At 40.4% G+C, this 14,486-nt stretch overlaps 1 protein-coding gene across 1 annotated transcript in view; it reads left to right on the forward strand.

Annotated features, from left to right (window-relative positions):
• SDHAF4 (succinate dehydrogenase complex assembly factor 4) overlaps window positions 1-12,220 on the forward strand; it is a 31,320-nt gene extending 19,100 nt beyond the window's left edge. Inside the window, exon 3 of the mRNA XM_047860692.1 lies at window positions 11,941-12,220. Coding sequence (XP_047716648.1) covers window positions 11,941-12,050 — 110 coding nt within the window. The 3' untranslated portion in view covers window positions 12,051-12,220. The remainder of the gene's footprint in view (window positions 1-11,940) is intronic.
• Window positions 12,221-14,486: the final 2,266 nt, after the last annotated feature.

Raw genomic sequence — 14,486 nt, forward strand, 5'->3', positions numbered from 1 at the left:
AGCTTCCTCTTTTTCCATAATTTTATCTTCCAATTCACCTAGTCTCTCCTCTGCCTCTTCAATCCATGCTATGGCTGCCTCTATTTTATTTTGCACCTCATTTATAGCATTTTTTAATTCATCATGACTATTTTTCAGTCCCTTGATCTCTATAGCAATAGATTCTCTGCTGTCCTCTGCTTTTTTCAAGCCCAGTGATTACTTTTATGACTATTATTCTAAATTCTTGTTTCGTTATATTGCTTAGGTTGGTTTTGATCAATTCATTAGCTGTTGCGACTTCCTGGCGTTTCTTTTGAGAAGAATTCCTCCGTTTTGTCACTTTGGCTAGCTTTCTCTACCTTCTGCGTTTTAAAAGCTTGTGTGCTCTGCACCTGCAAGCACTGCTATATTAAAAGAGGGTCATACACTGTCCAGGGCCTGGCCCTTCTGGAGGTGTTTTTTTGGGGATTGTTACTTGCTCTCTGTTGTTGTGACTTTGGTTATTTTATTACCCTACTCGTAGTAATATTTTGTGCCCTCCACCAGATGTGCTTTGATTTGTTCCTTGGAGTAGCCCTGTAAAGGAAAAACTGATAGACAAGCAGGAGACAAAAACACGCAAACACACAAACAAATAACACAAACAAATAAACAAAAACAAAAACCTAAACACTAAAAACAAAAAACCCCAAAACATGGACTACAAATAAAGAAGAAGGTGGAGGCAGTGCTGATGGAAGAGCACATACAAAGAGAGAAATGACAGGGGTCCGGTGGGGGGGGGGGGGGGCGGCTGTGGGTGTGTGTGTGTGGAAATAAAAGTTGACTAGGCAGAGAGACTAAAAGGCTTAATCCAGAGGGAGAGAAAGGAAGATAAAGAAGGAGGTGGGAAAAACGAAACGAAGATAAAATTACCCAGACAGGGTAGATGGTATATGGCTAGATTATTCTAGAGAAAGAGAAAGGAGTGTAAAGAAGGAGGTGAAGAACATGTATCAAGACAATGGATTAAATATGCCTGTTTAGACAGACCAATAACCAGAGTAACCAGCCTAGGGGAGGGAAGAGATAAGGAGGAGAAATTGGTTGGGGGTGAGAATATATCTATATATCCAGAATTGACCTAGAGTTAATCCAGGCAATGCTGCATTGCTTGTCTCAAGTAGCTGTCTGCAGGGTCTGTGCCACTCTGGTGGATATGCAGTTACCCAGTGCAGAGGGGCGTGGTTTGGTATTATCTGGACCCACCTCCACTATGGACCCCCAGAGTGATCCCTGAGGCCCTTCCTTGGTGGTGGTGGGGGAGGGGGGAATGGTGATCTTCCAGTCTCTTCTCCACGGAGCCGGACCTGGTGGACTGTTGTTTGAGTCGTCCTCACTGTGCTGCGGACGCAGATGGGGCGGTCCTTCTCGCTCCACCAACTGCCTTGACCCTGTGCTTGGCTAGAATTCAAAGTCCCGCTCTGTGTGCTCTGGTGCTGGGAAAGCGCCTCTCAGTGCCGCAATATGTGTTCCCTACTGGCTTTGTCTGTGCCATCGCACTTCAGGGAAGACTGACTTCTGTTGCAGACTTATTGCGACTGAGAGCTGCTGCTCTCACTGCAAGCCCCTGGGGTGGCAGATGCAGGCAGGCTTTGTCTTTTCCCACAGCACTCCAGGGAAACTGGAGCTGCCTTATCCTCCTGCAGACTGAGCCCTCGGCCCAGCCACTGCGCCCCAGGGTGGCAGATGCAGGCAGGTTCTGTCTCCAGGGAGGGAACCACTTTCTCCAGTTGCAGACTGAGTCTCTGACCTACCACTGCACCCAGGCCTGGTTCCCCTCCTCCCCAGGTGCTCGAGCAGGGAGCTGGCACCAGTCCCAAGAAAGCCCCACAGTTAGAGATCGGATCCCTCTCAGTCTCAGTCTGAGGTCTTTCTCCTGTCCAGCTAGGTCCTGCACTTCCCTAGAGGCTCTTTCTCTTCCCTTTGTCTCTCCACAGAAGGGGGTCCCTCCCCTCTGTGCCCACATGGCCTTTTTTATTTCCCCCAGTTCGCAGTTACCCACCTATCTTTTTTCCAGCTTTCCCATTTTCTTCCTAGTAGATTCAGTCTCTTTTCCTCCCAGGCTCTGGTGTTCAAAGTCCTTTGGCTTCTATACTTCTTTGTTTGAGAGACGCGGGACATATGGATCCCCCTACTTCTCCGCCATGTTGGCCCTCTCACCATTTCAACAATCTTCACAGCATCTTCAGTAGGAGTAGATTCATCTCAAGAAACCACTTTCTTTGCTCATCCACAAGAAGCGACTCCTTACCCATTAAAGTTTTTTTTTTAAGTCTCTCTCTCTTTTTTTTCTTTTTTTTTAGTGTTTATTTATTTTGAGAGAAAGAGAATACATGCATGAGCCAGGGGTGGGGGCAGAGAGAAAGGAAGAGAGAGAATTCCAAGCAGGCTCCTGAGCTGTCAGCGTGGTGCTCAATCCCACAAACCAGGAGTTCATGACCTGAGCCAAAATCAAGAGTTGATTGATTTAGAGATCAACAGTTAATGAGCTACCCAGACGCCCCATTGTCCATTAAAGTTTTATCACAAGATTACAGCAATTCAGTCACATCTTCAGGCTCCACTTTTAGTTCTAGATTTCTTGCTATTTCTATCACATCTGCATTTTCCCCAATGAAGTCTTGAACCCTTTAGAATCATTTATGAGAGTTGGAATGAAATTCTTTTCAACTCCTTGTAATGTTGATATGTTGACCTTTTCCCATGAATCACATATGTTCTTAATGGCATCTAGAATGGTGAATCCTTTCCAGAAGGTTTTCAATGTAGTTTGCCCAGATCCATCAGAGCAATCACCATCTATGGCAGCTGCAGCCTTATGAAATGTATTTCTTAAATAATATGACTTGAAAGTCAAATGACTCCTTGATCTTTGGGCTGAAGAATAGATGTTGTGTTAGGCATGAAAACAATATTAATCTCATTGTACATCTTCATCAGAGCTCTTGGGCACCAGGTGCGTTGTCAGTGAGCAGTCATATTTTGAAAGGAATCTTTTTTTTCTGAGCAGTAGGTCTCATCAGCAGGCTAAAATATTCAGTAAACCATGTTGTGAACAGATGTGCTGTCATCCAGGCTCTGTTGTTCCATTTATAGAGCATAGGAAGAATAGATTTAGCATAGTTTTTAAGTGCCGTAGGATTTGTGGAATGGTAAATGAACACTGGCTTCAGCTTAAAGTCACCAGCTACATTAGCCCCCCTAACAAGAGAGTCAGCCTATTCTATGAAGCTTTGAAGGCAGGCATTGGCTTCTTTTCCCCAGCTATGAAAGTCCTTTTTCCATAGAAGGCTGTTTTGTCCACATTGAAAATCTATTGTTTAATGTAGCCACCTTCATTAATTATCTTAGCTAGATCTTCTGGATTGCTTGCTGCAGCTTCTATATCAGCGCTTGCCGCTTTACCTTGCACTTAGATGGTATGGAGATGGCTTCTTTCCTTAAACCTCATGAACCAAGCTATGCTAGCTTTAAACTGTTCTGCAGCTTCTTTACCTATCTGTCTTTAAAGAACTGAAGAGAGTAGGCCCTTGCTCTGGAAGGCTTTATCTTAAGGGAATATTGTGACTGGTTTGATCTTCTATCCAGACTACTATAATGTTCTCAATGAGCAATAAAGCTGTTTTGTTTTCTTATCATTTGTGTATTCACTGACGTAGCACTTTTAATTTCCTTCATGAACTTTTCCTTTGAGTGCACATTTTGGGTAACTGGTTATCACAAGAGGCCTAGCTTTTGGCCTGTCTCAGCTTTCAATGTGTACCTTCCCTGTTAAGCCTACTCATGTCTAGCTTTTGATTTAAAGTGAGAGACATGTGACTCTTCCTTTCATTTGAACACTTAGAAGCCATTGTAGGGTTATTAATTGGCCCAATTTTAGTCTTATTTTGCTCCCGGGAATAGGGAGGCCCAAAGAGGGGGAAAGACAAGGGAACAGCTGTTCATGGAGCATTCAGAGCATTCACAATGTCTATCAGTTAACTATTTTATATGGATATGAGCCCTGATGCCCCAAAACAATTACAATAGTAATATCAAAGATCACTCATTACAGATCACAATAGCAAATATAATAATAATGACAAAATTTGAAATATTGTAAGAATTACTAAAATATGACACAGAAACACAAAGCAAGGAAATGCTGTGTGTGTGGAAAAACGGCACCAATAGACTTTGTTCACTGTAGGGATGCCACAATTTGTAAAACATGCAGTATCTCGGGCTCCTGGGTATTTCACTTGGTTAAGTGCCCAACTCTTGATTTCAGCTCAGGTCATGATCTTGTAGTTCATGGGTTTGAGTCCTGTGTCAGGCTTGTGCTACTGACAGTGTGGAGCCTGCTTGGGATTCTCTCTGCCCCTCCCTCCCTCTCTCTCTTTCTCTCTCTCTCTCAAAATTAATAAACTTTTTTTCAAATGTAGTATGTGTGAAGCACAGTAAAATGAAATATGCCTTTATAGTAAAGCTCCTTCCTTAATTTTTGAAGTATCAAAATATTTTAGTTATTGAAGAGAAAGAATGAAAGAAATATGTTATTGTTTATAATTCTTTATTAACAATAATGAAGCATATTTCACAATGACTAAATTCCCATATTGACCATCAATATGTGTAGATTAAAAAGAAATAATTTCTAAGCCCCTGACATTGATTGATTGTGTTTGATTGTTTTATTCGTTATAAGCCATTATTCATATGACAAAGTATATGAACTGAGACCTGCTTTGATCTGAGTAACAGAAAACCACTTGAGCAGACTTAAACAAGAGGTAGTGTAGGTTGTTATTGGGCTACGAGGTACATAGGTGGGGTACTCAGGGCAGTGATGCTGCTGGACCTTGGAAAAAACAGACCTTAGGAGTAAACAGTATATGGAAACCAGGATATTCTCCCTCCTTCTCTTGTCCCCGGTCTCTTCTTTTTGTTGTTTTCTGTCATTAGACTCCCTTTTTTTTAAAAACAAAAAAAATTTTTTTTAACATTTATTTATTTTTGAGAAATAGAGAGAGACAGAGCATGAACGGGGGAGGGTCAGAGAGAGAGGGAGACACAGAATCTGAAACAGGCTCCAGGCTCTGAGCCGTCAGCACAGAGCCTGATGCGGGGCTTGAACTCACGAACCGTGAGATCATGACCTGAGCCGAAGTCGGACGCTTAACCGACTGAGCCACCCAGGCGCCCCTAGACTCCCTTTTAAGTCCACTGGGCAGAAGGAACTGTTCCCAGCATCTACTCAGGTCAATAGAGCAACTAGCTGAAAATAACTAGTTGTTTAGTTATAATTCCAAAAGTATTTTATTTTATTTTTAGTAGGCTCCACACCCAGCATGGGGCTTGAATTCATTACTCTGAGACCAAAAGTTGCCTGCTGTACCAACTGAGACAGCCAGATGCCCCTCTAATTCAAAATTTCCTAAGAAAAGAGCTCATTGGCCAAGCTTGGATTGGGTGCCTATAGCTAAATCAAAGTGGGTGGCACTGGGGTGGGTCACAGGTGAAGGTGGTGGTTCTCACTGTAGCCATATAGTTGGAGAAAGAGAAGAGGAAGTTTGGAGAGGAAAGGGGTTTTTGAGGATGGTGGGATGATAGACTAAACATTGTTTTGTATTTAGTGTACACAAAATTCCACTCATGTTCTAAAGCTGTGGGTTTTTTTTAAGTTTGTTTGTTTGTTTGTTTGTTTTGAGAAAGAGAAGGGCGAGCAAGCCGGGAAGGAACAGAGAGAAAGGGAGAGATAGAATCCCAAGCAGGCTCCATGCTATCAGCACAGAACCCATTGTGGGGCTTTGATCTCACAAATCGTGAGATCACGACCTGAGCTGAACAAGAGTGGGCTGCTTAACCAATTCATCCACCCAGGCACACCAAGCTCTGATTTTTAAAATGGTACTTTATTTTTATTCTGTACTCTTTTGTATCTTTGAATTGTGGAACATGTGCATGCATTTGCTATTCAAAAAATAATGTTGTAGACAGCATACATGCAAACATACCAGTTTGAAACTTTGGCAAGGCTGCCCTGCTTGTCTAATTTATACAGTCTCCTGAGAGTTAACCCATCTATGCAGTGAAGCATCCTAGGTAAGAAGATAATCAACAGAGGATATAGGGACCTGTATGTGGAACTCTTCAGAATATGAAAACTTCTGTTTTTGTTCTTTCAGTTAAATATTTCAATTCATAGCATCTTTTCTAAGCCCAGTCTAATAACCAGATCAATCTGCCAAAATCATGGAGACCATTAAAGAGTTGGTATAATCTAAAGGTAAAATTCTTTCCTGGTTTTAGCCAAGCACAAAAATCTGAGAGGAATATTTTCATTAAAGCATCATACACAAAAGCAGCAATCCCAGAAGTAAACCCCCACCTATTGCTCAGTTGGTTTTTGAGAAGGTTGCCGTGTTCATTCGGTGGCGGAAAGGACAGTTTTTTCTATAAGTGGTTCTGGGAAAACTGGATAATCACATGCAAAAGAAAAAAATTGTACCCTTACCTTATACCATACATAAAAATTAAAAATGTCGAAAACCTAAAATTAAGAGGTAAGCCTATAAAATTCTTAAATGAAAACATTGGGGAAAATCTTCATGATATTGAATTTGACAACTGTTTAATTGCTATGACACTAAGAACATAGACGACAAACACAAAAAATAGATAAAATTACACATTAGCAAAATTAATAAATTTTGTACATCAAAGGACATTATCAAGAGAGTAAAAAGATAACCTACAGAATGGCAGAAATATTTGTAAATAATATAGCTGACAAAGAGTTAATATCCAGAGTATGTGAAAAACTCCTACAACTCCACAAAAACAACCTAATTCAAAAATGGGCAAATGACTTGAACATACATTTCTCTAAAGAAGATATACAAATAACTAACAAGCACTTGAAATAGGGCTCAACACCACTAATTACAAATCAAAACTACAGTGAGATACCACTTCAACTGCAGTGGGTGTGTATGATGGCTACAATTTAAGGAAAACTGGAAAACAAGTGATGGCAACAACGTGGAGCAACATAGCAACTGTTCATAGCAACTTTATTCACAATAGCCAAAAGAAATGACTCAGATGTTCATCGATAGGTAAATGGGTAAACAAAATGTGGTAAGTACATATAGTGGAATACTATTCAATCATTAAAAGGAATGGCATGTCATTTTTTTTTTAATTTTTTTTTAATGTTTATTTATTTTTGAGACAGAGAGCATGAACGGGGGAGGGTCAGAAAGAGAGGGAGACACAGAATCTGAAGCAGGCTCCAGGCTCTGAGCTGCCAGCACAGAGCCCGACGCGGGGCTCGAACTCACAGACCGTGAGATCATGACCTGAGCTGAAATCAGACGCTTAACCGACTGAGCCACCCAGGTGCCCCGGGAATGGCATTTTAATAATGTGCTACAATATGGATGGACCTTGAAAACATTATGCTTAGTGAAATAAGTTAGACACAGAGGGACAAATACATGATTCCACTTAAATTATGTACCTTGAGTAGGCAGATTCATAGAGACAAGGTAGAATAGAGGTTATCAAAGTCTAGAGGAAGGGAGAAAGGGAAAGTTTTTGCTTAATGGGTATAGAGTTTATATTGAGGATGATGAAAAACTTGTGGGTGTAGATAGTGTGATAGTTACCAATGAGAATATATATAGTCAGTGCCACTGAATTGTACACTTATAAGTGGTTAAAATGATAAACTATATCATAATGGGATTAATATGATAAATGTTATATATATTTCACATAGTAAAGAAAAAAGCACATTTCAAAAGGTAATCATCTGTTTGACACAGTGCCAGCTATTCATCTTAATTTTTGAGCCGCTGCAATTTATGTTGAACCTACCATTTCTTAGAAGCTGGTCTGGTAAATATCACCAAACCCAGCAAATGCCTTTCAGTCCTCATTTTATATGAACTGTCTACAAGGTTCAACATTGTTAACCACTGCTGCTAGAAATCTACCTGTCGTGGTTTTGGTTATGCTTTGCCCGTTTCTCCTCCTATTTCTTCAACCAATTTTTCCTCACTTCTTTTTTAAGCTCTTCTACCTCTGCCCAAAAGTAGAGAGTCAGAAATCTGGGGATATCCTTCACTCCTGCTTCTCCTGTGTCCTGGATCCAATACCTTCTTAACATGTCAAACTCATTCATCCTGCCATTGAAGCCCAAATTCAAGCATCTGTGGTTTTGTTGGTCTCCTAACAAGTTTGTCTTCTTCCTTGTTTCCTTATTTCTGGGCTTGTCTCCCTGCCTATGGTACGCATGTCATTCTAAGAAAAATATATAGGTGGTCCCTTTGCAGAGAGTAGACTTCATTAAGATAATAAAGGGGCGCGCTTGGGTGGCTCAGTCAGTTAAGTGTCCAACTTCAACTCAGGTCATGATCTCATGGTTCGTGAGTTTGAGCCTCGTGTCAGGCTCTGTGCTGACAGCTCAAAGCCTGGAACTTGCTTCAGATCCAAGTCTCCCTCTCTCTCTACCCCTCCCCCACTCACGCTCTGTCTCTCTAATAAACATTAAAAAAAAGTTTGTTAAGATAATAAAGGAAGATTGTTTGCATCTGAACACCCTGTTTGATGCAAAGATGAATAAGGAAAATGAGATACGAAAATAACTATCAACAGGACATCATGTGGTAACTGGCATAAGAGATAATGCAAAAAGTTCAGAAAAAAAGGAGAGAAAAGAGATTAACATTGAGCTTGGTTTAAAGGGCACAATAAAATCATAAGTAGTTAAGGAATGGCAGGGAGACATTTCAAAAAAGAGAAAGACGGGCACCTAGGTGGCTCATTCGGTTGAGCATCTGACTCCTTGATTTCTGCCCAGGTCATGATCCCAGAACATGGGATCAAGCCCTGTGTAGGGTTCTGCACTGAGCATGGAGCCTACTTAAGATTCTCTCTCTCTCTCTCTCTCTCTCTCTCTCTCTCTCTCTCTGCCCTCTTCCCTGTTCATGTGCTCTCTCTAAAATAAAAAAAAAGAAAGATGTGGTCAGAGAAAGAGAGGCCAGGGAGATGCATGCAAGATACAGCCAATGTTCCTGTTTTGCTGCAGCATAGGGTGTATATAGTGGATTAATAGAATATAAAGCTAGAAAGGTAGATTTGGCTCAAGTCTGGGAGTGCCTGAAGTACCAGTTTATAGCATATGGGCTTTATGCAGTAGACAGTGAAGAAAGCTCTCAAGTTTTTTGAATGGAGATTATTTTAATCAGCTTTACTGTAGTATAATCTGCATATAATAAAATTCACCCATTTTAAGAAACAGTTTTATGAATTTTAACAATGTTTATAACCATATAACCAACACAAAGTATAAAACAATTCAATCCCACAAAGAGCCCCTGGTGCCTCTTTATAATTAGTTTCATTCTCCCATCCCCCTGGCAACCATGAATCTGTTCTCTGTCACTATAATTTTGCCCTTCCTAGGATTTTATATAAATGAAATCATACAGTACATAATCATTTGTGTCTGGCCTCTTTCACTTAATGTAATGTGGAGGAGGGATTCTGTTTTAGAAAGATTAATTTATCCTTCTATGCAGGTTAGGCTGGAGTCATGAGAGTCAGAAAACAGAGATGAGTTAGAAAATGGTTGCATTAGTCTAGAATATGACTCCAAGCATGACTCAGGATGGAACTAATGAGAGTAAAGAATTTCAGAAAGCTATAGATTATAATGAGGGTGAAAATTGGGTTAAACAAACATGAGGGAAAAGCCTCCATAGGAGGCTGCAGTCAGAAAGAAGAAAGCTCAAGAGTGTGAGACTTGGAGAAGGAACATATTCAGGAGATAATGAAATCGAAATGGATTGCACAAGTGGATGTGAAGATCACTAGGAAAGAGGATTAAGGACCTCCTTGTCCCCAGTATGTGAGGATACTAATGTGCATGTTGATATGAAGAACAATGGGGAGAGATCAAACTATGAATCAAATATTGATCCTATCCAAGAAGTTAGAAGAGTCTTTGACTTTATTACTGGACTACAGAAAAGCACTGGACAAGTAAATGGTGCAGAATTCAAAAGAGGAAAGGCTGTAAAGATTTGGTGGTAGAATGAGAGACTGGAAGTAGCAGTGAGGTGCAGGGACATCTTGACCCTTTCTTTCTTGCCTAGTGCTATGGACTGAGTTGTGTCTCCCTAAAATCCATATGTTGAATCCCTAACCCCCCAATGGGGATGGTATTTGGAGACAGAGCCTTTAAGAGATTAGTTTTTTTTTTTTTAATTTTTTTTAATGTTTATTATTTTTGAGAGACAGAGCATGAGCGGGGTAGGGGCAGAGAGAGAGGGAGAGACAGGCTCTGAAGCAGGCTCCAGGCTCTGAGCTGTCAGCACAGAGCCCGATGCAGGACTCGAACCCATGAGCTATGAGATCATGACCTGAGCCGAAGTCGGGCTCTCAACCGACTGAGCCACCCAGGCGCCCCTAGAGATGGTTTTAAATGAGGTCATGAGAATTCCCTATGTCGGAATTCGTGTCCTTATAAGAAGAGACACTAGAGAGCTCGCCATCATTCTCTCCCTGCCATGTGAGGACACTGAGAAGGGGCTGTCTACAAGCCAGGAAGAGTCTTCACCAGAACCCAGCCATGCTGGCACCCTGCTTGCAGACTCCTAGCCTCGAGAGCTGTGAGAAAGTTAGTTTCTGTTGTTTAAGTCTACAGTAGTTTGTTTTGGCAACCCAAGCTGATGAAGATACTCGGTGAGCCCCAGAAATATGGGAGATGGAAGAGCTTCCATTAGATGCTTTCAGAGGAAGTCCCAGCAAGGAGTTCTTAGAAAATAGAATGACAGGGTAGGGAATACTTGATTCACAGTAGAGAAAGAATTTTAAAAACAGATACATATTTGAAAATTTTCGGGGTTAATTGTCTTTTTTCCTAGACAGGGACTATGGGATTTTGGTGATGTTCATCTAGTTTTCTAAAGAGACACAGAGTAAGAATTGGGGTTCTTTCTAATAGCTGACTCCTCTTCTGTCCACCCCATATACAGAGCAGTAGTTTATGGGTTAAAAACAAGACTGCAACCAGACTGTCTGAATTCAAACTCTGTTTATCACTTGGTAGCTAGCTGTGTGATCAGGAGCACCTTTCTGAACCTCTTTGTGTCTCATGTTCCTCATCTATAAAATGGAGACAATAATTGTTCCTGTCCCATATGATTATTATGAGGATTAAATGAGTTACTGTGAATAAAGTACTCAGAATTGGGCCAGACTCAAGATGAATAGTCCTTTATGAACACACAGTATTCAGAGTAATAGTTGTTATGTCCATGAATGGCAGTGTCAGCTAACCATTTCATGAAGCCAAAATCCTATGATGAAGAACAATAATACTCATAACTAAAATTAATTGGGCATTCTTAGGTACCTGGCAGTGAGCTGGATCCTTTACATTCATCTCTTTGTTTAATTTTCAACATAGCAAATCAGATATGGTTGTTATACCCATTTTACTGATAAAGAAAACTGAGGCAGTGAGCCAAAGTAACTTTGTTTCACAACCTTCCAAACCCTGTGGATTTGTACTCTGTATTCCCTGCATTCCTTTCCCTCTCTTTTAACCCATCCATACAAATGCAGCCACTCCCCATATTGGGGCCTGAGAACACTCCAAGAATTCTAAGTAATTAATGTAGGTAATAAAGTTCATTGGATATGACAATTGTGTCCAGAAGTGATTTCTCAAACTTGGGGAAAAGAACCACATTTACAGTTCATTTAAAAGACTGCATTGTAATAACCTAGTCAGTAGTATCTAGCCTATTAACTCTGCAACTCGACCACTCTGTCTTCAGAATTGGTCTTCATGCTTTTCTTGTCTCTATTGACTGTGGTTTTTTTTTTTTTTTTTTTCCTGTATCTTCTGTCTTTCTTTAGAATTTCCAGATGATATTAATCCCGTTACCAAAGAAAAAGGTGGACCCAGAGGCCCAGAACCTACCCGATATGGAGATTGGGAACGAAAAGGACGCTGTATTGACTTTTAAGCCATATATTATTAACTTCAGTATCTTTTTCTGAATATGTACATCTGAATTAATTTATTTCTCATTATTTTCTCTCTGTATATCCTTTAAGTCATTTAATCTCTATAATGTGTTTAAAAACACAAATAGGGGTGCCTCGGTGGCTCAGTCAGTTAAGCTTCCAACGTCGGCTCAGGTCATGATCTCTCAGTTTGTGGGTTTGAGCCCCGCATCGGGCTCTGTGCTGACAGCTCAGAGCCTGCAGCTTGCAGCTTCAAATTCTGTGTCTCCCTCTCTCTCTGCCCCTCCCCTGCTCATACTCTGTCTCTCAAAAATAAATAAAAATGTTTTAAAAACCCACAAATAATGCCTTGAAAGGAAATATGCTGCTATAAATTAAGAAGGGGGAAATATTTCTACATTAGCACATTAATTTTAATTTAAATATATTGGAGTATATAAAAGATGATTAGAGCTGCATATTTCATCATATTGCATTTTAAATTAATCAGCTGCTTATAAAGTACAAATGTAAATAAAACAAGTTTTAATGATTTTTATTGCTATATGCTAGGTAATAGTGCTTTTTTAATGTGAGTTAAATAACACGTTGTAGTTTTATAAGGCCACAGTAACAACAGAAAGTCTAGCTCCAGAGACAGATTACTTAGGTTCAAATTTTGGCTCTGCTACTTACTAGCTGTGTGACCTGGGGTAAGTTATTCAACTTTTCCACACCTCAGTATCTTCATGTGTAAATTGGAGATAATACTGCCCTTTTTGGGTAGTTGAGAACTTTAAATGAGTAGGTACATGTACTTGGAACAGTGCATAGCACAAACGTCTCATTAAGTGTTAGCTATCTGTAAATCATAAATGTATTTTTCCAAGTCTCTAGACTTTCTGGGGGGAAATATTTAGAAACTAAGTTTGAAATACTTTAATTGAAATTGTTTTAGGGGCGCCTGGGTGGCTCAGTCAGTTGAGCGGCCGACTTCAGCTCAGGTCATGATCTCGCGGCCCGTGAGTTCGAGCCCCGCGTCAGGCTCTGTGCTGGCAGCTCAGAGCCTGGAGTCTGTTTCAGATTCTGTGTCTCCCTCTCTCTGACCCTCCCCCGTTCATGCTCTGTCTCTCTCTGTCTCAAAAATAAATAAACGTTAAAAAAAAAAGAAATTGTTTTATGAATATAACATTACAAAATCATTAGTAAGAAAATTAGTGATTTTTTGCACTGATGAACTGAGCAGAAATATGCACTAGTTTGTTAAAATAAAATTTAGGTACAGAGGACCAATTTGTGACAAAAGCAGGGGATGAAATGGGCCAGCTTAGTCAGTTTTGATGACTCAAAAGCTCTTGTCCTGTGGCCTTTGGATAACTGGGCAGGAAAAGTCAAGGCCAGTTTATAGACATGGAATGGAAAGGAAGAATAGAAATTGCTGGGCTTGCCTGTGGCAACCCATGCTGGCCTCTGGCCTTACTCTGTCACAGGGATTGGGCCTTCAGCCCCCAGGCTACACTGAAATTACCTAGGAAGAAGGGGTTTGCACGGCCTGTAGAAGATAATGCAGTGGGCTGATGATTGTGTGACATGAATTATAAGTGTAGTATTATTTGAGAAGATTGTAGGAGATTTATTTACATAAATAAACTTTTTGTAATGTGTGTTCTCAGAAACAAACTAACTGGTGTGGTAATTGGGCCTAGTCATCAGTCTTTGTCAACATTTGTTCTTCTAATGGCAGTTACTATGTATGTTGCTAAGTAAGAACCACATTCCTTTAAAAACATTCTGTAATTTAGTCAACCTTCAATTAGCCCACATTCATGGAGGTTTTTATTATGTTACTCCAGAAATACTGTATCAAATTATTTTGTATTGCATATTCTTGCTTGTGTTTATGATGTGATAGAGGAAAGACAACTTTGACACGTCAAACACTAATATAAAGGATGTTACAACCAAAGTGTTGAATTAAGATAACAGAATCCTTAACCTCTGTTAATAGTAACATGTTTCATGACAGCTGTCAAATATATAGGTAAGATTTGATGGCATGAAAACATTTATGGTCTTTATGTCCATCAAACATTAAATGGAAAAACCTGAAGTCTTCAAAAAATGATACAGCAGCAATGGATATGCATCACTCACATCTCCTATGAGAAGCAGAGTTGACTGAGAACCCCAGCTACTATCCTATGGAATCCAACACTGTGTTCCTGCTGAGGACACACTTTCCCCAGGCTGTTCTCAGCCAATGAATGAGTATGCTGGCCCACGCCCCTGGTGGGTGGCATTGACTCAAACACTCCCATTAACCTGCCCAGTACTTTGTTCAGACCATGCTTTCTTCAGACCATCTGAGACTCTTCCTACCCAATCCTCCTTTCCTTCTCTCTCCCCTTCACAGGAGTCAGACTCTGCCTACTTTTCCCCTTTATAATTCAAAACAT

The sequence above is a fragment of the Prionailurus viverrinus genome, chromosome B2, assembly GCF_022837055.1.
Source record: "Prionailurus viverrinus isolate Anna chromosome B2, UM_Priviv_1.0, whole genome shotgun sequence".
In the NCBI taxonomy this organism is placed as follows: domain Eukaryota; kingdom Metazoa; phylum Chordata; class Mammalia; order Carnivora; family Felidae; genus Prionailurus; species Prionailurus viverrinus.